The sequence below is a fragment of the Notechis scutatus genome, chromosome 8, assembly GCF_049901735.1.
Source record: "Notechis scutatus isolate UNSWTSFEM ecotype Mainland chromosome 8, rNotScu1.2, whole genome shotgun sequence".
NCBI lineage: Eukaryota > Metazoa > Chordata > Lepidosauria > Squamata > Elapidae > Notechis > Notechis scutatus.
The window spans coordinates 11,657,267-11,684,647 of NC_142016.1; the positions used below are offsets into that span (position 1 = coordinate 11,657,267).

The 27,381-nt window shown below is 39.4% G+C and overlaps 1 protein-coding gene across 6 annotated transcripts in view; it reads left to right on the forward strand.

Moving 5' to 3' along the window:
- The first annotated feature begins 79 nt into the window (after positions 1 to 79).
- ZDHHC18 (zDHHC palmitoyltransferase 18) overlaps positions 80 to 27,381 on the forward strand; it is a 58,824-nt gene continuing 31,522 nt past the window's right edge. For 4 of the 6 annotated variants that reach the window (XM_087970659.1, XM_087970658.1, XM_026676063.2 and 1 more), the window contains exons 1-8: positions 80 to 3,217; positions 7,168 to 7,328; positions 8,337 to 8,486; positions 13,096 to 13,233; positions 13,892 to 13,940; positions 14,707 to 14,809; positions 15,459 to 15,568; positions 18,983 to 19,082. In XM_087970659.1, the coding sequence (XP_087826785.1) occupies positions 2,964 to 3,217; positions 7,168 to 7,328; positions 8,337 to 8,486; positions 13,096 to 13,233; positions 13,892 to 13,940; positions 14,707 to 14,809; positions 15,459 to 15,568; positions 18,983 to 19,082 (1,065 nt within the window). In that variant the 5' untranslated portion in view covers positions 80 to 2,963. Of the gene's footprint in view, positions 3,218 to 7,167; positions 7,329 to 8,336; positions 8,487 to 13,095; positions 13,234 to 13,891; positions 13,941 to 14,706; positions 14,810 to 15,458; positions 15,569 to 18,982; positions 19,083 to 22,308; positions 22,405 to 23,891; positions 25,540 to 27,381 lie in introns of those variants that run through there. The other 2 variants (XR_015750447.1, XM_026676062.2) reach the window with 2 other exon arrangements.

Consider the following 27,381-nt stretch of genomic DNA (forward strand, 5'->3'; position numbering starts at 1 on the left):
TGATGTCTGTTATTTGATATATAGCAAAAATCTGAATTCATATCTTGACACTGTAGCGGAAATTGGCTTTAGTCTCTCTGGAGGCAAGAGGTTGGTACAGGTAATCTTCTGCTTACAACCACAGTGGGGACCAGAATTTTGGTTGCTAAGTAAGGCAGTTGTTAAATGAGTTGTGCCCAATTTTATACTCTTTTTTTTGCCATGATTGTTAAATAATTTTAACAGTTAAGCAAATCCAGCTTCCCACATTGACTATGTTTGTAGAGAGCCAGCTGGGAAGGTCACAGATGACAATCGTGACCCCAGGATGCGGCAATTGTCATAAATACGTGCTAGTTGCCAAGTGCCTGGATTTTGATCAGTGACCCTGGGAATGCTGCGATAAATCTAAGTGCGAGGACTGGTTGTAATTTTACTTTTTTCAATGCCATTGCAACTCCGAACAGTTGCTAAAAAAAAAGTTGTAAGTTGAAGACTACCCATATCATTATTTTAACCTTTATCTAAAGTTTTTTTTCTTTTTGGGTGTAGTTCCATTGGTTCTTAGAAATCAATTTAGGTCAACAAATTTTTAAGCTCTTCTTGCCTTAGCTGACAAGCTTTCAGGCATAAATTTTCAGATCAACTTCAGTCTGGTTCTCAGCCTTGCAACACTGATTTCTTTTTTTCAATTTGGTATGTCCCCACCTTTTACCTTCCTTCTGTCACAGTTCTAAATTTCATCATTTTACTCTTGGGCGCTCTGGGGATGTTGACAAGCTTTTTCTGCTTTTGACCAGAACAGGCTGTGATGGGAAAGCCACATTTTTTTAATGGAGCAGACATAATCTAGATATGTTAATGCACACTGCAGTTAAAATCAATATCGAGCTCAGTGTGCTGTATATGAGCTTGCATTTGAAAGCTATTTATACATCTGAGCCAGCCTGAAACGGTAGCTAATGCTACTGCAGATCTTGTCAAGTGAACACATGAAACTTTTGCAGGTGCCTGAGGACAGCTTCAGAACCATCTCTAGGTAGTGCACACCAATTTTATATTTGTAAAGAACTTGAGACTGTCTCCTTTGTGAACTTGCCTGCTTACTTAAGATCAAGTACAGAAGTTCACTTATCCATCTTGCCAATATTTGAAGTATGTTTGGTAGGAATCGAGGGAATAGCATGCTATGTACCTTTGCTATGGAACTCCATGTCCAAACTGGTTGACTTCACTTCTTTCAATGATTTTTCCCACTCTTTTGTGAAGAAGTGACAATCTCTTCTTTCCAGCAAGTATTTGATCTGCTAGGCTAAATGTTTTATGAACTCTATGGGAGAATCAATTGTGAAACACTGTTTATTATGTTTAGTGATTAACATTCCTTTATTACTTTTATTGCCCCATTGTTTAACCAAAACTGTTGAATATTCTTAAACAGAAAGATGGGGTAAATAACTACTACAGTATACATGAAAAGTAACCAGAGTTTGACTTTGTATATGGATAATCACTGCAGTTGTTGCTTTTATATATCAGCAGCATGTAAAATACATAAGTTCCAACTTTTCTCAAAGACAAAAATGACATAGAATTGGAAGAGTACACTTAAATTCAATCCCTGCTCACTACAGAATTGAAATTAAAGCAACCCTGACAGATTGTTGTTGCCTCTGCTTTTTCTCTCTCTAAAGTGCAAAGTGATAATTTTAACAAACACAAAGCTTGTTTTCAATACTGCCTTATACAATAATGTGACAACTCCAAATATGTTCATGCTAGAAATTGTTGGAGTAGTGTTTAAACAGCCTGAATACCAAATGACAAATTATACAGCATATGAACCACAGAATACCTTAAAATTCCAGAGCACCACATTGTAGGCTGCTCTTCATGCCAAATCCTGAAATTTATTCAGCAAGCTACAATTGTCACAATGCACGATACAGAACCAGCCAAAATAAGACAAGCATGTTATATACAGATAGTCCTTGGCTTACGACAATTGAGCCCAAAATTTATGTTGCTAAATATGACAGTTAAGTGAGTTTTGTCCCATTTTATAACTTTGCCACCACTGCTAAGTGAATCAATGCAGTTGTTAAATTAGTAACACAGTTATTAACTGAATCCATTTTCCCCATTAGCTTTACTTGTCAAGGTTGCAAAAGATGATCACATGACTTCCGGGCATTGCACCTGTCATAATCCAGTTGCCAAGCAGCTGAAGTTTGATCATGTGACCTTGGGGATGCTGCAACTGTTGCAAGTGTGAAAAACAGTCAAAAGTCACTTTTTCAGTCCCATTGTAACATTCGAATAGTCACTAAAGAAGTGGTTGTAAGCTGAAAACTACCTGCACAGCATACCGTGGTCTATGAAACAAGCCGTGAAAAAATAATATGTATTAGAAGTGGTGCCTCGTCTTTCTATATTCTGGAAGTAATTTCAAAATATTGAAAGGGGGGGAGAGAAATCTCCCATCTTCATAAAAAACATCGAATTACGCATATTCTTCCCAAGCCGATATTTACAGCTTTTTCTAAACCAGAGCTAGAAAATCCGGAAGCCGAGTGCCCCGTTGGTCCTCCCGGCAAACGAGTTCCGATTGTATCTCGGCGGCGTCCGCGTGGTACCTCAACGCGGCGGGGAAGAAGCCTGCCAGTCCGTCTGGCCGGCGCGCGCGCCTGGTCTCTGTGGCGCGCATCTCCCCTCTTGAGGTGAATTGGCGGGAGCGGCCCGGTGAGGGTCGCGGCCCTGCAGTGCGGGCTCCTGGCCGGCTTGAGGGGGCGCTGCGTCGGGAGGCCCGCGTTAGGAAGGCGGGTGGGGAGCGCGCGTGCTAGCTGCTGGTCCTCCCTCCCTCTTACTCGAGCGGCCGCCGGAGAGGCAAAGCGGCCCGGTCTCTCCCATCCCGGCGCTCTGGCAGCGCCGCCCGCGGGGGTCCGGACGGGGGGCGGCCAGCCGCCGCCATCGCCATCACCGCCATGAAAGACTGCGAGTATCGGCAGATCCCGCCGGGCACCCCGGCTGCCCCCACCGCTTCTGGACCCCCGACCTCCGTGGCCACCAGCACCGCCCCCGCGACTCTGGCTTCGCGGCCCCGCCGCAAGTGGGAGGTTTTCCCCGGGCGCAACCGGTTCTATTGTAGCGGGCGCCTCATGCTGGCGCGGCACAGCAGCGTCTTTCTCCTCACGGTCGGCCTCATTGTGGTTACGAGCGGCCTCTTCTTCGCCTTCGAGTGAGTCGGGGGGCAAACTTCCCCCGGGCGGGGCGGGGGGATGTGAATCATCTTCCGCGTCGCTTTTATGGACGATGCCTCCGTTTTCCTCCCTGAGGTCGCGCCGCCTCCTTTTCCTGCCTTCCCCAATAAGGTGGTCTCCAAATAGGTGGGGGCTGCAACTCCCCGAAAAGGCTCCCGCGGCCGGGGATGCTGGCTGTTGTGGTCCCCACCCATCTGGAAGCTACAAAAGGGGATAGACAGCAGCACCCCACATTCTGAAGTGTGTTACTGCAAGAAAAGGTTTTCTGACAAACAGGGTAAGCTGCCTTGAATTCTCTGGGACTTCCTCCTAGGTAAGCTCATACAAGAGTGATTGGCTGCAAATGTTTTGTCTATGGAGATTTTCAGCCATCCAGGTCATAGTTGTCCCAAAGGTGCTGTTTTTCAAGAGGCAACTGGACTTTCTGGTTTTTCTTTGAAGATGTTTTGCTTCTCATCCAAGAAGCTTCTTCAGCTCTGACTGGATGGTAGGGAATGGAAGGATTAGTGGTATTCACTTTTGTGGACTGGATCCAGTTGCTTCAAATTAGAATCTAGTCCTTGGTGGTAAATCTACTAAGTTGGAATTGAATTGCAGTGGGGTTTCTTCGTTTTAGCCTGTCACATATACCCTATTTTTCAATCACAACCAATAATTTCAAGAGGAAGGAAATTTCAGTATAGTAATTGGCACCTGCTACTGTGTAGCTGGAATCATTTCATTGCAACATGGAAAGCTGTACAGGTAGTTCTAACTTAAAACCACAGTTGAGCCCAAAATTTATGTTGTTAAATGAGACAACAGTGAGTTTTGCCTCATTTTACAACTTTTCTTACCACATTTGTTAAGTGAATCACTGAAGTTGTTAGTAACAGGGTTGTTAAGTTAATCTGGCTTCTATGTTGTCTTCGCTTGTCAGAAGGTTGCAAAAGGTGCTCACATGACCCCAAGACATTGCAATCTGTTGTCAGGCATCCAAATGTAAATCACCTGATCATTGCAATGCTGCTACAATCATAAGTCATAGGTCACTTTTTCAGTGCCATTGTAACTTTGAACAGTCATTAAATGAACTGTTGTATGTCAAGAACTACTTGTAATATGGGTTACTTGGCCTTAGCTTACATATTTAGTAAACTCAATCATTGTGGGTGGTTTCATTTCATGAGTTTTTTTTGGGGGGGCGGGGGAGGAGAGATGAAGCCCAGTGCCATTGCAATACAGGAACCCCCAGGGTTCAAGCCTCTTTTTTCTCCTCTTTAATATTTACATGAAACCGCTGGGTGAGATCATTTGCTGGCAAGCGATGCAGCATCATCAGTACAGTGATAATACTTAGTTATACATTTCCATCACAGGGCAGTTGACATCATAGTGCTGACCAAGTGCCTGGATGCTGAAATGGTTAGATGGGCGGGAACTAACTTAAACTGAACTCTGACAAGACTTTGGGTTTTTGATCCCCAATGGTCTGGTTATATATCATCTTTGATTGTCGATGGACTTACACTCTTCTGGACTTGGCTGGTACACAATGGACTGATGGCTCCTGCTCAAAAAGCCAGTGGAAGTCCTGCCTAGAGGAACATTTACAAAAACTTCTTTTGTATGCTAGTTGTACTGTTATCTGGACCAAGAGGCCTTTGCTCACAATCACTTATACCTTAGCAATTTCTGTTTTGTTTGTTTCAATGTGCTCTACATGGCACTACCTTTGAAGACCACCCAGAATTCACAACTGAGCCAGAATGTAGAAGCATGCACAGCTTTCTATGCTCCTAAATTTGCCTGCCTTACTCCTCTGATGTGCAAGTTGCACTGGCTTCCAGACCCCTTCCAGGTGCAATTCAAGGTGCAGATTATTACCTTTAAAGCCTTAAATGGCGTGGGACCAGGTTATTTGCTAGACTGTAACTGCCTTTCCCATTAGGTCGGATAAGAGGCAGATTCCAGGTTCCTTCCATGAAATATTGGCATTTATGGTACTTAAGAACCATGCCCCTATCTTAGAGGAATAAACTGCCTCCTCCCCAGTAATCCAACAGGCCTCCACCCTTTTAGTCTTTTCATTAGCCATAAAAACCTGGCTCTTCATCCAGGTAGAGTCATGGGAGTCTGTGGATGATTGCTGGGTCATCTTGAAGTGCTGACTTTTTAATTTGTTTTTTATAATTTTATGGCTATTGAGAATTGTCCAGAAGTTTGCTTATAAGATGGACAGCTATAGAAACTTTTTAAATAAAGAAACCTGAAAGGAATATTCCTCCAACTAAAAATAATTTAATAGGGAAGTGACTACTATGATCAGACAAAATAAGGCATCTTGTCCTATTATATAGTAATTTATGTGTAATAGTTGGAAGTGGGCATGGTTAATCAAGGGGATGATTAAGTTACAGCAGATTATGGCTAAGGAAATAGCATTAATTGTTCCAAAACGAGAGATATTTTAGAGACCTTTGATTTTAAGGTCTCTAAAATCCAGAATTTTAGTCAGGTTAAGGTTAATCTTGCTTTCTTGCAGAAACAAAACTTTGAATTTTTATCGTGCAATTATTTAATGGACAATAAAAATAAATACAACCATTGAGGCTAGGTTTTCTTTTACTCTAAAGGGTTTAAATAATTTATAATTAATTAAAAAAACAGCATCCAAGCTGATTTGACTAACTGGTTGAAGCAAATCTTCCTTGATTTGAAGAAATACATTTCAAAGTTTATAATGAAAGAACGGCATTATTCAATTGGGGGAAGCTGTGATTATTTTTACAATCTGGAGGATTGAGGAAGACTAGAATTTTCAGACAATATTTTTAACTGCAATTTATTTTAGTTGGATACAAGATTAGCCTTTCAGAGCAACATAACATAATGAAAATAACATTTTAATATTGACATTTCTTATTTGGTCATATCCTGAAATTAAGTGATTTGGAGAACCACAACTCTGTCTGTAACTTTGAGAATATATGACAGATGGGAAGCATTACAATCACATAAGATAATCTTGAAACAGCATAAATAAATATTTAGAGTCTAAACTTTAAAGCTGACATATTCTATATTGTTTGGCCTCCCTAAAATATGTCACCAAAATACCTAATGTTTCATTTCAAATATGGAGAGAAGAAACAAATATCTTACTTTCCCTCTAGGGAAAAACTTTTGGATAAAGATACTGTATCTGCTGTTTAAAAACTAAATTGTATAGTTTTAGAATGTTGTATAGTGAAGACATCTTGCATTGCAAGAAGGTTTCAGGTGTGGAATCAACGACCCTGGGTAGGGAGAATTGCCAGTTGTCATTTGACATACTTGGGAAAGTTTTTGAGGCACTGCCCACAGAACACTAGGCGTGAGACCCTACTTGTTAAATTGGGCTTTACTTTTCAGTGAAAATGTTGGCTTGTATGGCCTAAGCTCCTTGGCTCTGTGGATGGGCTATCAGTAGAATTCCTCAGATTTGTGTACAAAATTGTTTTTACATAGCCAATTCAAGGAATGACATCACTTATTAATACAGTCAGATCTACTTTTATCTGTAAGAAGCCAGTTGAAAAATCAGTTGACTATGTGAACTGAAATTAAAATAGAATGTAGAAAATTCTAATTTAAGCACGGTGTTAAGGAGAAAATGCTCTAAATGCTATTCTATAGTATTGTTTTTGAGAAAGACTTAACATTATTTAACAAGTATATACTGAAAGTGCTTAACAAGTTTCATCCCAGGAATATGCTATGAATCCTGTCTATGAGATAGGTATCTTTGCATCTTTTTCCTAAAAGGTTTAGAGGGCTAGGCAGGTTATGCTATAATATTTGTTAGTTGAAGGAAGCAGCTTGGCTAGGAAAAGAAACCAAGCAATGAGTGGAAAATTAGTGTGACAAATGGAAATTCAGTTTAAATAATGTTTTCTTTACTTTTCAGCTGTCCATTCCTGGCTCATAACTTGACCATGGCCATTCCTATCATTGCTGGCATCCTGTTCCTTTTTGTCATCAGTTGTTTGCTACAAACCAGCTTCAGAGATCCCGGTATTTTGCCCAGAGCCACGCCCAGTGAAGCTGCAGATCTGGAGAAATGGATTGGTGAGGCTTATTACATTTCTTTGTGGAAAAATATATAAGGGATGCTATTAATAGTATTTATCCAGAAATGTCATTTTGGCATTTTCATTATTGAAATTATCTATAGAAAGTGCACATGTAGAGTCAGATGAGGGCTATTTTATCCTTTAGCCCAGAGCTCTCCAAACTTGGCAACTATAAGACTTGTGGACTTCAACTCCCAGAATTCTCCAGACAGCTATGCTGGCTGGGCAATTCTGGGAGTTGAAGTCCACAAGTCTTAAAGTTGCCAAGTTTGAGGACCCCTGCTTTAGTCTTTGACTAATTCCAATAAGCTTTGACTAATTCCAATAAGCTTTAGTCTTTGACTAATTCCAAAACAAGCCTTTGACTTGTTGATAGGAATCCATAATCTAATAGTTACACATTTTACTTCTGAATCTTTTTTATATCCTGGTTCTTTCTTTTGCTATCATATTTTCAAAATGACATATGATCAATCAACCTTTTCATATTTTTAAAGTGGTAGCTGCAGAGATATTAACATAAACAATGAAGAAAGGTTTGTTTGGATTGCCCTTTTAATTTTTGAGGTAATGTAGTTTTTAAACATCCTTTTCCCTGGGCCTTTTTAAAATTGATTTACACCAACTTTAAGTGAATGATTCTGAATATGGATTGTTTGAAACATCCCACTAAAATGCATCTCAGGATCATAACAACACTGCTTAGATATGAGGATTAATGTATTTTTACGTTATATGTATATTATAATGTATGTAATGTATATTAGTCACTGAAAGAATTGCTTCAGGAGTGAATTCTGTTTTTCATTAGTGGCCTGCTACAGTTCAGATAACATGCTATCATTTCAGAAAGGCAGCAGTGAATGATGTGGATGGGTTGTTTGGATCTTAGTTTAGATGGAGACTTGGTAGAAGGTTATCAATGTGCATTCAGTCCTTGCTTTAGTCTGGTATTAGTCAAATCTTGGATGAGTCTAAGAGGTGAATATTTTTGATTTCACAGACAACCTCGGCACTTCCACTTATCGGCCACCTGCCCGAACCATGGAAGTTGTAATAAACAAGTATATGGTGAAATTGAAATATTGCTACACGTGTAAAATGTTCCGTCCACCCAGGACTTCCCATTGCAGTGTCTGTGACAACTGTGTTGGTAAGATCAGAGTGAGACTTCTATCCTGTGAACAATCAGGATTATCATTTCCATTAAAGTTATTTTTCTGCTTTTGTTGAATGCAGAAACATTTGAGTTCACATTTTGTGCTGTATGTTCTTTGTTTAAATTTGATTGTTCTTCAGAGGATAATTCTGAGTATAATAGAGAGGGATTTCTCATTCTGCTTGTGCATAGGGGTATTTCCTAAGGTAGAGAGATTTCCTATTCAGGTAGAAACTTCCCAAACTCAAATACAGTGATTCAAAAAGAGGATTATCAGGATTTTTTTGTGATACAATCCAAAGGTGCCTGCTGTTCAAAAATATGCCTGGATGTTTGTATGTAAAGTTGTAAAGTTTGAATTTTGCCTTCTTTGAGCTGCAAGAGAATATTTAGAAAAGTGTGAGCAATGAAGAATAAAAGGCACTGGGTATATTTTGCTTCAAGATCAGCAAGATTTCAGACCTTGTAATTCTTCCCCCCTCCCCTCATCATCATTCTTTTTACCTGTCTGTCAAACAAATTGCCATCCCAATAAACATCCCTCTGAAAAAGAGTACCTGCTTGAGAATGGAAACCCTATATTTCTCTGCTGGGGTGCTATAACAGTGAAAGTACTGTATATGATGTAAGATATATTTGGCCTTTCTATATGGTCACAATATAAATATATTGATTAAGGAGCATCTCCTGGGAAGAAAAAGTGAATGGATGAATGCATGGCACTGATAATTGACTTTTTAAATACACTAAGGTCTATTTGGTAGTGGGAAGCAAGGATAAGTGACAGGCAGATATTAAGAATGATGAGAATTGCTGAAAATTTAAAGAGCAAAGAAGTAGCAAGCCATTTCCACTTTAAGGAAATGTTGGCTCTTCATTTCTTTCATTCTTGAGGCATTTGTAATAATGAAATATTCCTGTAGCACACGTTAGTTGGGAAGAATAGTTACAGGCATATCAAGACATGAACCAAAGTATGGTCACACCCCAAAAAACTAAACCTTGCCAGGATGTATCACTCTTTAGGGCAAGGAGAAGGTGTGGGCGAGGCAGTCTACTTTTGAAGTAGATCATTGCATCCTTGAATTGAGGGCAGTGAGTTATCTTTAAGGAATCCAATCTGAATACAAATCTACTTTATCAGCCAATTTCATGTATAGTCATGGTTTTAAACAATGGAGCAAACACAGTTATTGACTTGAGCTATATGACTATACCTGTGTTAGAATAAATTGCATAGCAAGAGAGAACAGCCATATCTGACAAAGCCAACAAAAGGGTTTTGCTATGAGAAATGGTAAAGTGGTTAGGCACATATATTTTTTTCAATGTACCCTAAGCAGATTGTGAAAAGGAAGAGATAGTATCTAAGGCAGCACATAATAAGCTGCAAATAGAGTGGGTAAAATTATAGTTTGGGTGGCATTGACATTTTTGAATAAGTAGGATAGCTAATGTTTGTCTTTGAAACTTAATTTGCCTGGCTGTAATAATGCTAAATAATGAGGAATACACACTTTAACAGAATTGATTATATCCAAATGTTGACTGATTGGAGATCAAGTTCCTAATAATTTACCTGTTGAAAGGTGAAATTGTGGGAAGGAAATAAGACTTTGAATAATTATCTATGAGTTCACACTTGCTCTGCATATTAGGTTTTTTTTCCAAAATGCCTTAGATACATTTGCAATGCAAATGCAAGTTAATTGCTTTCATCCATCATATGGGTCCATGATATCTGAGGAACTGTCTCACCCTGATGGGACTAGCCCATCCCACTCATTCTAGAAGAAAGGACCTACTTTGGATCTCTTCAGCCAAAAAAATTCAGCTGGCAAGGTCCAGGCGATAAGCCTTTTCTGCTGTGGCCCCCACCCTCTGGAATATTCTCCCATCAGAGGTGGGTCAACCCCCACACTCCTGGTCTTCTGGAAGAGCCTAAAAACTTGACTCTGCTACTTGGCCTGGGGCCCTGATAGGGGCCTGCTGCATTGGGGTTGCTGATCAGGCAGAGAAATCAGCTCCAGTCTACCTATCATCTTGCTTTTTAGTTTTTCTATTCCATTTTTTCTAATTTTAATTGTTTTCTAGATTTTTTTAAACATTTATTATATTGTAAGGCCCCCTCCCCTGGATATTAATGAGACAGGAGGCAATAAATAAATAAATAAATGTAATAAATAAATAAATGTTCCCATCAAAATGTTGGCAGTTGTCAAGCACATTGAAATTTTTAATGGTTTTATGGTAGCATTTTGATTTTTCCAAATATGTGGATAGGAGTGTCAAGGAAAAGGGGAACTATCAGGGAGCTAAAATAATCTATTTTTAAAAGTAGAATAACAACTCAGTTATACATATATATCATTTTCTTGATATTCATGAATGAGCTTTCTTTTCTTTATCCCAGCATTGGATTGATTTGGATGTGTTAAATTGTTTTGCCTTTCTGCATTTTTTCCAAAGCGATCCTCTGGGAGAAATTTCACTGTGGCTCAAAGAACCACAATGCTTTTCTGGTTCTTAGTTTATTTACCGGTACCTTTAGTTGCCCACTCATTTTTGACACTGTCATTTCACTACTTAGTGAAAAGAATTATTTCACTGCATCCTGAATGGTTCAATTTTACTAAAATACTTAGTCCTTTTTTACTCCTAAGCCCCAAAGGTTTGCCAATGTATACCTTTGTAAGCTGCAAATAATTAGTTTCCTACTTGTTTGCTACTTCAACAAATCTGATGAACATATCTGCAAGTTGGGTTTCTGGAGAAACGTATATTAGAACTGATCCTCCTGCTGTCCCTAGTGTCCTCTATAGCAGGGGTCCTCAACCACCGGGCCGCGGACCGGTACCGGGCCGTGGAGCACTCTCTACCGGGCCGCAAAGAATTTTTTTAAAAAATGGCGGCTTTCTTCACCTTCGGTGAATGCTGCTGGGATCGGGATCAAGGACACAAATGAAAGAAGGGGAGGGAGGAAGCAACCGAAGCCTGTCCTTCTGTCTGGGTCAGCTCTCTCAGTCGCTCTCTCGCTCCTCCACCAGCACAGGAAGAAACTGCTTCAAAGAAGCGGGGGGCTTTTCCTGTCGCCGCAGCTTCCCGAAGTGCCCGTTTCTCCCCACCCCCACCCCGTCCGCCCGCCCGCCGCGCGCACTCGCGGGTTCAACCCAGTGCTCCGTTCTGCCTGCCTGCCTGCCTTCGTTAATGGTTGAATCGGAACAGCTTCGGCTGAGTAAAAGAGGCGAATAGTTATTATTCTCAGCCGAAGCTGCTCCCAAACAACCAGAAACTAAGGCAGGCAGGCAGGCAGAACGGGACACTGTGGATTGACTGCTCTATAGTCTATTTCTGGCAGTTCAGTACTGGGGGGAAGCTAGTAGTATATGCATTACAAGTAAATCTGGCATCCTAATTTCTGAACAAACATTTTAACTCTGGTTGAATGTCTTGTGTGAATGAACTTTTCATTCAGTTATGTGTCTCTCATTCTAATACAATGGTGACCAATTCCCTTAAGCTAGTAGTCAGTTCAATATACTTGAATACAAGCTGTTGATATTTCAGCAGAAAAGGCTAACGTTGAGCTTTCAGAGAAAAGAAACTTTAAAAGCCACAGCCTATTTCACATTTCTTTCTTTTTGTGTCTTTGAGTGAGTATTGAGTTCTGGTGGGTCCCTGGGCAGGTCCCTTCAGTTTTCTTGGCAAGATTTTAGAAATGATTTACCACTGCCTACTTCTTAGGGCTAAAAGAGAATGATCACCCAGCTGATTTTGTGCCTAACCCTAGAACTTACAATCTCCCAGTTTCTAGCATGAGGTCTTAATCACACCAAACTGTCTTATTTAATATTTTAGAACTCTCATTACTGATCGTAATGTATTGTTTGCTTGCAGTGTTTACATTCCATTTTTTATAAGAATTCAATAAAACACATACAGATCCCCTCAAATTTTATTTTAATAGCAACTTTATGAACTAAATAAGACAGCAAGAAACAGTAACTGACCCAAAGTCCCCCAGTGAGTTTCATGACTGACTGACTGTAGACCTGAATGGGGTCTTTTGGAATCCAACGCTAACCATTGGTTACATTCATTCACCCTCTAAAATTGTTTACTGCATTACTTGTAAGATACATAAGGGATGTGTACAAAGAGTGTCAATCTAGGAAAATATCACTTTGGGAATTCCAAAACTTTTCATTTCCTTCCAGATCACGGTGAACCTCCTTTGGACCACACTGTTGCATTGGCATTTATATAGTGCTTAAAATGAATTCTCTGGAGCAGAAGTGGTTCTAGATGTTCTGAATGTCATTTTCTAAATAAAATTGGACCAAATAAAATTGAGCCAAACCATCCTTGGCACATCTCAAGCTATTACTGATCCAGAAAAGTTGTTTTCAAAGATCAACAAACTAAACCTGCAGTGCCATGTTCTGGAGTGAATGAAGATGGAAATAAAATAGTCAAAGAGTTCTGAGTTTCTAGAACAATTTGTTCCCAGATTGGCAAATTATGTACAGTCCAAGTATATATTCTCCTTGAGCATGTGAAATGTCATTCCCTTTAATACTGTTTTTGTTCCTTTTCTCCTCAGAACGATTTGATCATCATTGTCCCTGGGTAGGCAACTGTGTGGGGAAGCGGAACTATCGATTCTTCTATGCCTTCATCCTCTCTCTCTCCTTCCTAACAGCCTTCATCTTTGCTTGTGTCATCACACACCTTGCTCTGCGTACGTATAGCCTGTTGTCAAAGTTGAATGTCACAGATCTCTAGGAAGGTATTAGGAAGTTCACTGTGTCTTAAGCCACAACTGAAAAAAGAATTATTTAGAATAGATGTGCATGAACTCTCATTCCAAATCTACATTGGCCTTTCCTAACCCTCAGATACAAACCCAATAATCTTCTGAAACTGTCAAATAGTACTTTAATGAGGGCATTTATTAAATATGTGGAAAGTAATAATAATACCTACAATTAATAATTGAAAAATGAATGTGGGCCATACAGTAGCCAAATAAAGATGTTAATATAAATATTTGTTACAAAAATAACATTGAATAAATTTGTTAATGTACTAAATTTGACCAATCTTATATATTAACTCTTTCCCAATCTAAGCATGTTGGATTACCACATCTTTAGTTCACCAAATCAGTTTCAAGAGGGAGTTACTTGCATGGCTCAAAACCTCTTTTCTATCTGAGATGCTGGGGATCAGCACTGTTTAATCTTCTGTATGTTTTTGTGGTTAGAGAAGGAAAATAGGAAAAAGGAGTATGAGATACGTTTTGCTGCCTTGAGTTATTTATAACAATAACAAAGGCAAGATTTTAAAAATCTTTTTAAAAATTCCTTCTTTTATCTCAACGTCTATTTGCTTTGCAGGTTCCCAGGGAAACGATTTTCTCACTGTTCTGAAAACAACACCAGCAAGATATCCTTTCAATATCTGTTTCTTCCCTCTCCCACTTAAAAACCCCTGATAGTGTTGTTTAATGTATTCAACAAGAATTGATCATAAATGGGAATCTGAGCAGTTCCTGGGGTGATAGTCCTAACGCATGTCGAGAATGTAAAGTGGGAGTTGGCTGACCTAGGGAATGAAGAAGAGTTTCTCCCAGACCTTTTGTCCCCCTTCCCTTTTGGCAGGTGTTTCGATCTAACCTAAAATCTGGTATTGGTCCATGCAACTTGGTGACTCAAAAAAATGAAAATCCAGTGCCCTCTGTAGAGGTCATCCTTTGGTGATGATTAGCTGAGGCAGGCCTGTCTCAAATTTAATATCTCAAAGCCAGATGGGGACTTTTTGATTTCCCCAAGGTTTTTTCAATCTGTATTTTGACTGTGTAGCTGTGCTGTTGTTGCACTCTTTCACTCTGTGGTATCATTTGCTTTATTGCTCATGGTTTAGCTTTGCCTGTAAATCCGTTTTGAAAATCTTTTAAATAGGATTAAATAGCAAAGTATTAAAATAGCTGGGGACTCTTCGTCCTGAAGTGCAGAATACATTTTCCCCTGATGAATCTATTGTATCATTAATACGTCTTTGGGTTTATTTGTATATCATCTTTCTTTTAAAAATTATGCTGAAGTGGCTCAGATGCATTTGGTGGGTGGTAACTAGGAGTAAAACTTTGGCAGAACTTCAGCGAAATGAATGCTCCTCAGTCACAAGTATTATTCCTTAATTCCTAATTTACTCTGTTGGAATTGGTGATTTGCTTTTTTTCAGTCTGGTCTATTTTTGGCCTCTCAGGGTTTCACACTTACTTAATTGCCTCCAATTTGACAACCAATGAGGATGTGAGTAAGGATATTATTTTCAGTGAATAGAAGTTTAACATTCCAAATAGCCATCATGACAGCCTTAAATTGATTTCTTGAAAGACACAAGATTATGTTTAAAATGTTTTTGCTTTGTTTTGTTTTAAAGCAGAGTGACTATAACATTTATTGTTGATGAAAAGATAGACATTTCTGCTTTCCAAAATAAGGAAAAAAGGCCTTTATTTCTAGTGAAAAGATTTTTAAAATGTTCTAATTTTTAGATCAGCCATCTCATAGCCTCCCATAATGTCTAGAAGGTATACTCAATGATTTGGGACAGCTAGCCTTTACTTAAATTAATAAATGTTTCAAGATATCTGTGGTGGGAAGGGACAAGTGATACCACAGCCCAATAATTTATATACGTGTATCTGATATCAGGATACAAATATGAGTTTGCATGTTTTGTATTTCTTTTTTTTTGTGTGTGTGTGGGGGGGACCTCATAGCAGACACCTATGGCAGCAGTTCTGTAATCTGAATTCCTATACATGCTTGTGCAAATATATCATGGGGACTAGTTTTATATGTCGTATAATTAACTGTGACACTCATCTAAGTAAAGACAAACCAGCAAAAGATTCTCTGGACTTTTCCTAACCAATTAATCTCTTTTGGATTGTAGCTCAAGGGGGCATGGTCAAATAAGAGAGGTTCTGAATTTGCCAACCCCTATAGCCATAAAAGTGTCCTAAACAACTGCTGTGCAGTGCTCTGTGGGCCGTTTTACCCCAGGTAAGGAAACATGTTCCTAGATAGACTTGGTATTCAAATGCTTAATGGATGATCCTGCAGTTGCCTCTTGTTCCTGTTCTGTGCAGCCATTCATGCGGGTAGAAAAAAAGAGAACAGCAGTTAGTACTTTATTTAGAGCTTCAGTGGTGCAGTGGTTAGAGTGCAGTACTGCAGGCTACTCCTGCTGACTGCTGTCTGCCTGCAATTTGGCAGTTTGAATCTCACCAGGCTCAAGGTTGACTCAGCCTTCAGATCTTTCCGAGATGGGTAAAATGAGGACCCAAATTGTTGGGGGCAATATGCTGACTCTGTAAATTTCTTAGAGAGGGCTGTAAAGAACTATAAAGCGGTATATAAGTCTAAGTGCTATTGCTATTTATGATCATGAGAATGATCCATCATTCACACAATGAAAAATATATACGTCTTGCAAAAATGGGAGTTAAGTGGGGGAATTTGGTGTCTTGACTGATACCACTGTAATCTCCTTTGGGTAAAACAATAATGCAATGTATATCTTTATGTAAATTATGAACTTAGAAAACAGAACAGAAGGGAATAGAAAAAGGGGAAAGAAGAGAGCTAAGGAAGTGGAAATGACAGGGCTAAAAATTAAGTTTTACAACATACATATTGCTGGGTGAAAGTGTTTTTCTGCCAGAAATAAAAGTTCCAAGTTCACTTTCTTTTCCTTAACTAAAAAAATATAATTTGCTACAGTTTAATGCCTGCTCTTGAGGCAACTACCTTTGTCAGCTTATGGTTGTCCTAATCATTGAAACTGGTTAGGATACAATGTAGTGATGTCAGTCTTCTTTGGAAAACCTCATTCTGGCAAGTGGACTTTATAAAAACAAGCCAGTTCCGCCTATGAAGTTTGTTAGGGATATACACCCTAGCAGAACGTGCAACGGTAGTCAGGCAGGCAGGCAGATATGTGAGATAAACGTTGTTGTAGCTTACACTCAGTAAAACAGATACACTGTGCCAGTTAAATAGTTTTTATTCCAGTCAGAGTTATAGCATAGTCAAACAGTCCATATATCATACACTAGTTCAGTCCATCCGGGGATTATTCAGTTGCAAAGTCCAGTGTCGAAAAAGAGGTCAGCAAACTTACGAATAATCAGTCCAGTAATATATCTCTTTTTGCAGTAGAGATATGAAGAAAATCAAACCTCTTTTCTTCGTTCAGCAATAGCAGGGAAAACACGCAGTTATCACCATCAATCCATCATTGTCAGCAATCCAGTAAAAGCCAGCAAACAGTGAGCTCTCTTGCTCCCTCTTATGGTGATTTTACAACCGCACCCAAAATACATGTTTTACATTTAAAGTGACACACACAATCATAGTCTATATATATTATTTTACCCAAACTAAGTTAGGTAACCATGTTATTCCTAACAAAGTTACAGTTTAGAGCAGTGGTGGCAAACCTTTTTTGGCTCCCGTGCCGATAATTGTGCTCTTAAGTATTTTAACCCGCTTGTGCGCTCGCGTACCAGCACCCAGAAGGCAATGCGTGCTGCCCCCCCGCGTCTGTGCACGCGATTCCCCTTGCGCATGCACACACAATCACTCCCGTGCGTCATCCATTTGCGCATGTATCCACAATCCCACCATGTGCCTGCGCACATATTTCCCCCGCGCGCCCCACGCATGCACACCAGATACCCAACAATCAGCTGTTGGGTGGCAGTGGCACATGTGCATGTGCAGTGGGGCTCTTCCCAGCGAGCTCTCGCGTGCCGGGGGAAATAGCTCTGCATGCTACTTCCGGCACGCGTGGCATACATCATGGTGTTTAGAGAGTAAGAAAGAAAAGGGATGAAGAGACACAACAAAAGCATCAGATCTTACAATAAAAGCAGGTGTGAAAAATGTTCTGTTCGGGAGATAGAATATTCTGTTTTTCTCCAGACCACTTTGATCTGGCTGTTCCTGCAGTTGTTTGGCCATTTCCCAAAGTTTATAATCCCCGGAATGGCAAAGTGATCCAGAACATTCCAGTATAATCTACCTCTGAAACAAAATATTTTCAACACTCTTATAAAATAGTACAGGTAGTCTTCTACTTACAACCACAATTGAGCCCAAAATTCTGTTGTTAAGCAAGACAGTTGAGTGAATCACTGCAGTTGTTAAGTTAGCAACACAGTTGTTACGTGAATCTAGCTTCCCCATTGACCTTACTTGTCAGAAGTCACAAAAGCTGTGTTTACCATGACCCCAGGATACTGCAACCTTCAAACATAGATGCCAGTTGCCAAGTGTAACCCCGTGTAACCACGGGGGTGCTGCAACAATCATAACAGTGAAAAAGGGCCATAAATCACTTTTTTTTCAGTGTTATAACTTCAAACCATCACTAAACAAATGATTGTAAGGCAAGGACTACCTATACTTATAATGACCTGTTGGAATGGAGACAGTTCAGAAAGATCAGCTGTTTGGAACTAATCTTTGAATAGAGCTGACGGAATATTCTATTTCCATCTTGTTCTGCTATAGCTTTTAGGCAAAAATGATGATGTTTGACAATTGCAGTGAGGAATTTTCACTTAGCATACAATTCCTTGTAGATCAGATGCAGCATTAAACAGAAGCATTCTAGGCAATCCCATCATAAATCCTTGTTTAACGACAAGGAAAGAGAATTAGGCAAATATAAAAGGAATATTTATTATTTCAATGCTTATTTTGAGATAATACTAAAAATTATATGGAGAATATGTACAAAAATTGTGGAGATTACCCATTCTATATTTTGGAAGGATAGTTTGAGTATCTTACATTTCTGTCTGGCTTTTTTTTCCTGGTTTGACCTTAATATATTATTTATTCCGAGAATTGTAATGGAGAACAAGTTATAATATTCTGATGGAACCCTGACCTTGCAAAATGTGTTTAGTATTTAGCAATTTTAAAGTAATTTCAGTAGAATTCTGTACTGTATGAATAAAGTGGGACAGAGCTGAACCATATTCAATTTTTTTGTCTCTTAAATGAGGGATTGAAGATATTTTATTAATTTTTTCAAATGTTGGCTATTTATTTATATAGCTACCCAGCTCACAATTTATCACTTTTTTCTGAAAAATGCCATGGGCATTTAATAAGTTGAGTTTATTTGATAGTTTGCCAGCTAGTTTTTACTTTTACAAGTTCAGATCAACAACCAGACCATTTACCTTTGTACTTCTATGTAATTCCTTACTAATTAGAAATTACTATCAAATTTCTTGTTTGTGATTGAAAACCCAGTTAGAATTCTCACCTAATCCCTAATAATGAACTGATGGGGTAAATGAGAGAATTGTTGTTGCTTAATTGTTTTAGCATTATTTCTTATTTGCATAATTAATCAGTAATCTAACCTTGTCTCACCTTTTTCTTCCCCTCCTTGTCTAGTTTAATAGATAGAAGAGGATTTGTCCAGGCAGATGCTGGGACTCCCTCTACTCCTAAGGGTGAAATCCCTTCCTTTGGGACAAAATCTGATGCCAGCATGGTATGAGCCAACACTTTAACAACACTGACATACATATCTTATGCCTACCTCCAGCTGATGCCTCTCCTACCTTTTACGATTATCTGGGCTCAGGCAGACACTCATGGAGCAGAATCTCCAGAATTCTTATTCAAACCAGAGGCCGCCTACTCTGGCATTGATTTTTAATTGGTTTGATTTTGTTTTGTATTTTGGGACTTAACCGACCATTGTTCACTGCTGCAATTAAGCCTCTAGGTAGGACCTGCTGTCATCTTGAGGGTTAAAATACTTAGAGCAGAGCATGCAAGTGTTTGGGAGATTCCACCTTCATGAGAAATACCTTTTATTGGAGGTTTTGTTGAAAAGATTGGTAGAAAAAGGCATAGTTCCTTTGGAATCATTTCCTTAAAGTATTCTGCATACTTTATTTGTTCTGAAAATATTAATGTTACGTTGTTTGTCCTGCCGTTCTTCCTGAATATTGCAAAGAATAACTGATGTTCCTTAAGCATGAATGTAACATGAATCATTTGAAGACCCAGCACTACCTTGCTTACCAGCAGGTATTGCTTGCTGAGGAAGTTAGCCTAAGTGGCTGTTTTGGGTAGAGGGTAGAAGTTCCCTAGAAATGATCATAAAGAAAGTCTACAGAAGCAGAACATTATTTCTCAGTTTGGGAATTGATTCAGGATTGTCCTTGTCTATTTCAGATGAACCAGGATCAGAACACTAAGCTTCTATAGGTTATTTATTTAATAGTTGGAACAAAATTAAAGAGATCGGTTGAAAATTCTTAAATTATGTCATTCCAGATGAGTTGCATTTACCTGGTGCCTCTGGACAGCTGAACCACTTTTGTATTGGGTTTGGAGATTTGCATAAGTAAGGCATGTGGGCTAAAGGCCATTTCAGCAAAATCTTCATTTATACAAGCATTATCCAAAACAGAGTTATTATAAGAAGTCCATTCACTTGGATTTCTGTTCGTTTCTTTAAAGAAGGAGGGATCCTGTTTCCTCATGCTGAATTTTCTTACAGCCCCACAGTTCCCATCCCAAGGCAGGAGAGAGACCTTGCCTATAGAGGGAAACTAAATACTTGAAATGTGTTTATTAAAGCTGCTGGGAATTTTTGCACAAATATTATATATATTTTTTCTAGCAATGTTATTTTGTCTTCTAAAAAATCATTTTACTGTCAGTAAACCGGGGCCCAGAAGGTGTTTTTTAAGTGTTATATCTTATTTCTTGGATTTTACCAGCCAGTGGGAGGAAATGGAGAACCTGTAGAATTTGCTCATCCAAGGTGTTAGATTTTATTTCTTGTACTGTAAAACATCTAGAAACTGCCTGAATGGGTTAATCAGCTATGCAACATTAATATTCTTCCTGTTGACCTTTGAAAACTAGGGTTTATAAGAGGTTGAATAGGATTTTATATTTCCAAGAAAACAAGAATAAGCACATAAGTGTATTATCCATCCTCTGCATTCCTTCTGCAGAGGCACCCTTTTTGTGTAAAGAAAAAAATGCAGTCAGTGGTCAGGAGTTTCCCACCATTCTCATCTTTCTGCCAATTTATTCCATTCACTGTTGTGGGCTGTGTTTTGAATAGCTCCTTCATATTCAGCAATGTAAACCACTGCTCCAGGCATCTGCTGACTTTGATAGGAAGATTGAATTGAGAAGCAAGTTGTCCAAATCCTTTAAGCTGAATCATGACAACTGATCTGAAGTAAGGTAGCTCATCTGTAGGTATATTTTTGCACCCTTCCTAAAATGTTTGACATTACTAGAAGGAATAATGCTGTGTCTTCAGCATGTCTGTCCTAAGTTGGAGCACTTCATGAAGAAGAACAAACTGCTATGGCATTTCTTTGCCTGTTTTATATTTTGGTTAGTTTTTCTGACAAAGTTGCAAGAACGGGTAGTACATGTCACCAGTGCTCCCTTTCTGAAGTTCGAATCTGATTTTAAAATCAACTGAGGCATTAGGCAAGAGCCATTTAGATGTTCTGATGAGGTGCAGAAGCTTCCATAGCAGCTTCCAACAGTTAAATGTGGCTGCTGTGATATGTGATATAATTGTATTTATATTCCGATGCATGTCACACCTATGAAAGCCTCTGTATAACTCTCACAATCTCCAGAAGTATTGCTGATCTGAGGACCCCACTTTCGGATCATTATAGAGCATAGTTTTCATTCTGGGACAGATACAAACACTTTTCCAATGGTATGCTCTGGCTGATGTATGGGAGAATATTTTTATTCTGTGCCATTTAGATAAGTGCCAAGGTTGGGGCATTTTAATAATAGGCTTAAACCTAAAGGTTGAGACTGCTACATTATCAGTTCTGCCCTGTAAGATCCCTGGACTCAGTGGAGAAAATATATGTCTCTACAGTCCTAGTTTCTATCACCTTGCATGTCTCTGAACAGCTGGACTGCTCTTGTTCCCAGAGCAGCCACTTTCATGGCTCTCAACTGGTTGGTGCTTTTTTGGAAGTCGCCTTATCTGTAATCACTTATATGTGAGAGGTTGGCTAATGGAACCCAAATGGATCTTGGAGCTACAGTAGGTGCTCAAAATAATGTCGTTTTGATCTCAGAAGGCTGTTCATAACTTATTTCTTTCAGAAATCTATTCAGAAGGGAGGGTGAAAAGATAATTCTGGAAGAGTTTTTATTGTTAGGAAAGAGAAGAGTTATACTTATTGAAGAAGGGTTTGTGTTGCTCTCTAATGCATTACTGTATAACTTGGTGGGGAAAGAAATTGTAAGCAGTGTTCCATTTGTGTGGGAAACATTCTTACAATGACTAAACCTTTTGTAATAAAAATGTTTTTTAAAGAGCTAATTGTTTTCAGTTTTATGTTTTCATTTTTCTTATTTGCTAAATTAAGACAATTAGTGTTTGAATATCTTCTAGAAGCTGAATTTGGGCAATTTTAGGGCTGCTGATTCTGGAACCCAGCAGGCATAGAAACAGATGCTGAAATCATAGTCCTTCTAATGAAAGGTGGAGATTGGAGAAAAGGAATCTCTGTCCTGTTAATTGAAGTTTTGTTTTAGTGTATTGCTTCAGAGTTACTGTAACTAAAGCTAGTCGGAAGTAGTGCGTTTAACTACTCTCACACAGCAACTGTGTGCTATGCCTGTCTTCTCTCACTTCCCTATCATCCCTCAACCTGTTCCCCAAACCCAAGCCTTCCACAATACATAATACCTGGTGTCTTCTTCAGGAGGATGCCTGCCAGGACTTTGCGATATCTTGCACTGCCTGATGGGATAGTCCCTCCCCACAGGATGGGTTAGTACTGCTCTCTGAAGGTTAGCTGGTAAGAATTTTTTCTTCCTCGCCATCATCCAGTGATTCATCTCATTCTCACCACATGAGTGTTCAAAGTCTGGTGTCCATGTAGCCCTCAGTCTGAATTGTTTTCAATTGTTATGGGTCAATCATCCACCCATAGCTTCAGCTTCAAGGAGGGTTCTGAGTAGAGTTAGAGTACCAAGAAGGACTTGAGGGATGGACAAGGAACCTGTGGGGCAAGACATAAAACACTATATAAATGACTACATTTCAGGATGAAGAGGTGGAGGGTGCTTACATTGTGAAAGGCTGCACTCAACAAGGCTGGAGCTAGGTTAAAATGTTAAATCTTAGTGCAAGAGACATTTGTTGGTTTTGTCACTGGTGAGCCTATAGCTAATAGCTATGACTATGCTATTACTATCTCTAAGAGCTGAATTCCTGTAGGTTTTTATCTTTGGTGAGGAAGTACATGTCATCAGATCTGCCTCCTCTCCTTTCCCCCCTTAAGAAAGAACAAAGCTGGAGAATCTTTTTAGTTACTTTACTCATTAATCTTCTTTCCTTGCCTTACATCTCTTATACTCTTGCATAGAGAAAGCAATTGTTGCTTATTGGTGTTTAAGTGAGGGCTTCTAAAGGAGAAGCAACTGGGACCCCAAGCAATCTGCTGGACAGTAAACCTAACTGTTTCTCTTTGCTGTTGTAAACAATTTCTACATAGGGCAAAGCAAAGGAAGAATTCTTGACCTTTAGACATCTGCCTATATTCCCAGCTGTAAAAACAAACAAACCCAGAACCACAATCGAGGCTTCATACCAAACATACAGAACTTGGTGCTACATGTTTTCATGTGACCTCAATGTACAGCCAGTCCAGCATGTTTAAATGTCATTGTGTGATTGGAATAGTCTAAAGGGGGCTATCATTCATATATTCTTACATGTCTAATGAAAGTTTACTATATGCATATCCAAATCCATTAGATCATCCACATCATATGTGATTTAAGAGCCCCCATCAATTTCTGGGCATGATTTCTCATTTCTAATGTAATAGAATTTATTGTTAACAGTGGATACTATGGCTGGTATGAAAAGGTTTGGGAGTATGTCGTATTTGGCATATATCTGAATTTTACTGTTTCATCACATGGGAAGGTGTTTTTTTGCCTTACTTTCTCATATGTCCGTATAACATTCTTTAGGAACCTTTAGTTTTGTTTTCTTCACCCTCCCTTTTCTTTGTTGGATGCATCTAATATTTCCCCTCGTGAGAGTTTTCTTCAAGTGTTTTGGAGCAAAAGCTTCCTTTTTTAAAAGACGTATTCCAGATTTATCTGTATTGTACTAACTTTCCTTTTCCTGTACCTTCCTTTTTTCTAGCTTGCCTGCAAATGCTAGGCCTGTGATGATCCTTCTTTCACTGCTGCTTTCATTTACTAATCCTCTCTTTTCTTCTTCCTTTTCCCTCTCCCAATCCCCCCCCCCCCACTTCTTGGGAACATCCAGTATGTCCAGGGCACAAAAGATCTTTTGAGGACCCTCTGCGCCTCGTGGCAAAACTCAAGGCGAACCCAAGAGACCCCTGTCAAATATCTGAAAATACAGCCGTTGCCACCACCTGTGCCTCTCAACCCTCCAGGGCTATCTAATTTTTCTATTGCTGCATCACTTTCTTTGTCCCAGCAAAAATAGGGAAATGCCACCGTGCACAAGGAAAAAGCTATGCCAAGCCCTCAAGGCTGGAGTGGAGGTACTCCTACTACCCTGGGGTTTGAAGCTTAAAGCCATACAAATCAATTCATCTGCTGTGAGTGCAATTAGAGAAAGTTCTTTTGGCTCCTGCATTTCAGTCCTGGGACAGGGGATGTCCCAAGCCTTCAGAATTCTCGGGCGATTTATATAGTTCTCTGGGTTGGTACCTTGTACTAATCAATGATACCGATCCCAATCCAGTTCTGTTGTCTAGAATCACTGTTTCCAAAGCACACTATGCTTGCGCCAAACGTGATGCAGTTGGTCAAAAGTAGCAACTTTTCAAAAACAATGCAACGCACTGTGAGCCAGTATTCAGGACTGTGTATGCGTGTGTTTGTGTGTCCGTACGTGTGTGGCTTGCATGATTCTATAGAAACATAGACAAAATACGGGATAAGGGATCTAGAACTTTCTGGGACTGTGTGCTTTTTATTTTGCTTTTTCTTTCCAAGCGAATTCTAAACATTATTTGGAAGGTATGCTTGCAAGTGTCTATGCAGTTTCTGCTGAAATCTCAGAAGTAAGATGAACCTAGATTTCCAGTGTCTCAAGGTGGAGATCTAGCACTCGCCATCTTTACAAAATGAGAATTATGCAACTTTATAAACTTGTGTATAATAAGTCAACTTGCCTCCTTTCTATTCTGCAAAATCTAGATGCAAAATGTGTGTGTGTGTTTGCGTGACATGTGTTTCCTTCCGTATTAAGCACAGTATGATTCACAGCTCTGCTACATAAGTGTTTGGGTCTGTGGTGTCCCAAACTATCATGAGAGGATAGTTTGGGCTGGATCACATCAATTACATAGACCTATTCTGCTGAAATTCAAGCTGCTATAGCCAGCAGGACAAGATTGTGCAGAGTCTGAATTGAAAACTTTTTTAAAAACTATGAGAAAGGGGTATGTGTACTCCTCTGAGTATAGTTAATTTAGTGTTTATACTGGTAACTGAACTTGAGTTTTAGAAGTGGTTTAGATTTTTCTCTACCTTTTTCTTCTCTTCCGCTTCCCCCCTCTCCCCCAATCTATTGACACTAGTGTTTTGTAGTATTAGGTAACAGTTTCTGATCAGAATTCTTTTCTTGCTTCACCTATTGCACATAATTTCTAGAACGGACAAGATGTAAATCAGAACAGGGGTTTATAGGAAGGCTTATTCCAGCTTTCCCAACTTGAGGTTCTCTGCAAAGATGTTGGACTTCAGCTCCCATCATTCCGTTCACCAAGATGCTTGGGAAATAGAGTTGAAAATCTAACACCTTTGTATAGGGCACAAACTTCTGATTAATTCCCTCTAGACAACAGAACCAAACTTCTTTGACCTCTTTGACTGTATTTTTCTGGGATTTGAAATCCATTTATGCCTTTCACTTTTGTAACAATAAAACTTCTCCTATCTTACTCCCCGACTCTCTGGTTTCTGTACCAAATCCATTGAAACGTATTTTCCATATCCATCTATGTATGTTGTTTATTAGTTCCCCTTTTCATGCTGACATTAGAATGTAATAGTATAATAGATGATCATTGTATGTCTGTGTCTACGTGGTTTTGCAGGTGCCAGATTCCTGTGCATCATTCAAAAAATGAAATTGCTATGCAGTGTGCTATGCAGAGAAAGTGTGGAGATAGATGCGCATTCTACTTATTCCTCTACCAGTAAAATCTCATAGTTTTAACAAATCGAATCTAGCCACCTAGAGTGGGAAATCTCTTCCATCTGTGTAAATGTCCCATGTAATTTAGAACTGAATTTGTCCTTTAGAAAGTTTGTGCTCACATTTGCAGGACATGTTTGAGCTCTGCAGTTTTATTTCAAATCTCAAAACTTTGTGAATAACTATATTTAATTTATATTATCTTATGATTGAGCAACCCAGTCCTATAACGTGAGGCAAACTGGAGCCACACCTGTAGCGCTGTTCTGCTTTTCTTTTTTATCCCTTGTGGCTACGTTTGAAAGCAAAGGCTCTGGGGAAGGATTAAGTTTATTCATCCCATATTCATCCCTTAGTCATCCCATGTACGTCATCTCTAAATATGGATTTTTGTGAGCTTTGTGTGCAAAGAAAAATGGAAAATCAGCAAATACAGATAGTCCTTGACTTATAATCATTCATTTAATGACCATATGAAGTTACAACAGAACTGAAAAAGTAACTTATAACCATTTTTCACGTAACCATTGCAGCATCCCCATGATTACATGATCAGAATTCAGGCACTTGGCAACTGGCATGTGTTTATGATGGTTACAATATTTCTAGGTCATCCTTTTGTGATGTTCTGACAAGCAAAGTCAATGGGAAAGCTAGATTCATTTAATAATTGTTTCACTAACTTAACTACATCAATTCAGTTAACAATTGTGACAAGAAAGATCGTACAATGGAGCAAAACTCACTTAACTGTTCTGCCTAGCAACAGAAATGTTGGCCTCAATTGTGGTCTTAAGAACTACTTGTAGTGGCTGTCATCAAAATGGAACAGTCAACAATAGTTGAAACCTGATGGTATAAGACCATGATGGCGAACCTATGACATGTGTGCCACAGGTGGCACGCAGAGCCATTTGTGCCAGCATGCGAGCTGCAGGCAAACTTACCTCACTGGGCATGTGTGCACCTCACAGCTGATTTTCAGCCAGTTTGAGGCCTTTTTGGCCTTCCAGAGGCTTGAGGAAGGCTTCTGTAGGCTTTGCAGGCTGAAAACTAGCCCCGTTTCATCACTTCCTGTTTTTCCAAAAATACCAGAAGTGACAAAACAGGGCTAGTTTTTGGCCTGCAGAAGCCTTCCTCAAGCCTTTGGGAGGCCGAAAAAGGCCTCAAACGGGCCGAAAATCAGCTTTGAGGCACAGTGCAGGTAAGGGGGCGGGGGTATGGGGTGGGGATTACGTGCGCATGCATCGGGGATGGGGGGGGGGCGCACATTGTCTTCTGGGTGCTGGCATGCAAGTGCGAGCATGCAAGCACACGCATAATTTTTGGCACAGAAGTCCAAAAAGGTTAGCCACCACTGGTATAAGGTATATGTGTTCTGGATGCTGCTTCAACTATGATTAATTACAATTTACACAATGTCATGCAAATGTGGTATAATGGCCATCTGGAGAGGGATTGCTCATAAAGCAACATTCATGCATTGGTTCCAGTTTAATGTTAGCAGTGAACCCAGCCAAAGAATTTTTGAACTGCTTTCATCTTGCTCAATGAAACCAAACATAGCTTATTTAACCAATTA